Genomic DNA, 2,500 nt, shown 5'->3' on the forward strand with positions numbered 1-2,500 from the left:
ATCATGCCTAGCGGAAGTTCCTACCTGGTTTACCTCATACCTGGGATCGTCTTCGCCTTCGCTGCTCTGGTTGTGCCTGCTGCCGCTTTGCCAGGTAAGGGGTGTTTGTACTAAATAGGTAATATATATATATATATATTATATATATATATATATATATATATATATTTTTTATATATATATATGATATATAACACTTATATAAAATCTGTGTGCGTTGGAATGTTCAGTTTCAATGGAGTGTGTGAGAATTTCCTATCAAAAATACATTTTGAATATATTTCTATGTATAACCACGGATGCATACATACATACATACATGTAATATATACATACATTTATATACACACATTCATATATACACATACACATACCTACATTCTACATACAGATTAAATATATATATATATAATGTGTGCATACATATATACATACATACATACACTACCCAACAAACCAGAATTAAAACCGCAGGCATCCGCCGTCCCATTTAAACCCAGCAACCATACAAAACCCAGAACAAGACAAAACCTCACGACAATCATACACGCACGCATAACGAATACACACAAGTACACAACCGATAGACATAAGCACACCCCGCATACAATGACGCACAGCTTTAAGCCCGAAGGTTAGGGAAAGGGCGACCTTGCCCACAGGATGAAAAATGAGGGAAACCAAAGTGAGGAGAGAAAAAAAATAAATAATAAAAAAAAAGACTGCTTCAGACTGGCCCCCGAGAGCAAAAATGATTACGGGACATATTCCCTCCTGAAAAGGAAAATATTTTAGGGGCAAACCGTCACGTCACTGACAAACCTACAACAGAAGGATCAAGTGATATTCTATTGGTGGAGGGGGTAGCGGGGGATTATAGAATGACATTATAAGAGATATTCTAATCAAGGTCATTATATAGTGGTTAATTACCAATACCAGACTGGAATATTATAGGCGGAACCGTCACCTCACTGACAAACCTATAACAGAAGGATGAAATAAGTGATATTTCACTTGGGGCGGGATTGGTTACGCCACTGGCAAACACATAACAGGAGGACACTACAAGTGATGTTTTAACCTAGGTTATTAAATAGTGGTTGATTGAAATGAAGCTCTGGAAATGCTGGAATACCATGGAATTTAACATTTAGGCCATGAGGCGATTCAGCAATGAGAAAGAAACTTAGAGTAAATAGGTTGGAAAATGAGAGTATACTGTTTCAAATTAAGAGAAACGGGTTTCAAATGTGCAACAGGTAAAAAAGGTTTGAAACTGAGAGTACAAAAAACTGAAATTGAGAGTACACTGTTTGAAATTGCTAGTTAAATGGTTTGAAATTGAGAGAAAAGGGTTTGAAAGGAGTAGCAGGTTAAAATGATTGAAATTAAGAGAAAGAGGTTTGGAAGGTGTAACAAGTAAAAAGGTTTTAAATTGAGAGAAAAAGGTTTGAAAGGTGTACCAGATAAAAAGGTTTGAAACAGAGTAGAAATAGTTGAAAGATGCAGAAGGTAAATAGTTTGAAACTGAGAGTAAAAAGGTTTGAAAGGCGTAGCAGGTAAATAGTTTTAAAACTGAGAGTTAAAACGTTTTAAACTGAGTATAATGTTTGAAATTGAGAGTTAAAAGGTTTGAAATTGAGTAGAATGTTCGAAATTGAGAGGTTAAAGGTTTGAAACTGAGGGAATAAGATCTGAAAGGTGTAGCAGGTAAAACGGTTTGAAACTGTGAGAAAAATGGTTTGAAAGGAGTAGCAGGTAAAAAGATTTGAAAGTGAGAGCAAAAAGATATGGAAAAATAACAGAGTAGACTGGAAAATACAATGTATAATCCGTTTTATGACATTCTATAACCAAGGTCAAGACAACAACAACAACAACAACAATAATAATAATAATAATAATAATAATAATAATAATAATAATAATAATAATAATAAGTGATGGACTCCTAAGGAGGCAGGATGGCACCCGGCAACCCGGACCCCACACTATAAATACCACCCAGTCGAATTGGAGGAATAATAATAATAATAATAATAATAATAATAATAATAATAATAATAATAATAATAATAAACAGAAGACGAACCCTGTTCATATGAAACAAGCCCACAAGCGTCATTGCCTTGAAATTCAAGCTTCCAAAGAATATTGTGGTGCTCAACAGAAAGAAGTAATAGAGGAATATATAGTGGTTTATTGCAATAAACCTTCGGTGAAAAAACAGAAAACCTTGAATGCATCAGGAAAAAGAAAAAAAGCGGCCTCGAAAAACAAATACTACGTAATCAGTGCAAAGATAAAAATAAGAATAAGGGTTCGAATGCCAATTAACTGGGCAGCGAAAAGTTCTGGCAAACGACCCAACTCTGGGGAGAGTCCATTTGCAAATGTGCCTGCTGGGAAGACTAATGTCGCGAATTTGCAAGTACCTGTATACAATGCAGATGCCTGATGAATTAACTAATATTGAGCAAGCTCACCATTGTTGTTT

The 2,500-nt window shown here is 35.0% G+C and overlaps 1 protein-coding gene across 1 annotated transcript in view; it reads left to right on the plus strand.

Moving 5' to 3' along the window:
* Window positions 1-2,500, plus strand: part of LOC135210540 (muscle, skeletal receptor tyrosine-protein kinase-like) — a 383,830-nt gene that overhangs the window by 315,369 nt on the left and 65,961 nt on the right. The window contains exon 3 of the mRNA XM_064243409.1: window positions 1-94. This exon is cut by the window's left edge and continues 142 nt beyond it. Within this exon, the coding sequence (XP_064099479.1) occupies window positions 1-94 (94 nt within the window). The remainder of the gene's footprint in view (window positions 95-2,500) is intronic.

Source organism: Macrobrachium nipponense, chromosome 39 (assembly GCF_015104395.2).
Source record: "Macrobrachium nipponense isolate FS-2020 chromosome 39, ASM1510439v2, whole genome shotgun sequence".
NCBI lineage: Eukaryota > Metazoa > Arthropoda > Malacostraca > Decapoda > Palaemonidae > Macrobrachium > Macrobrachium nipponense.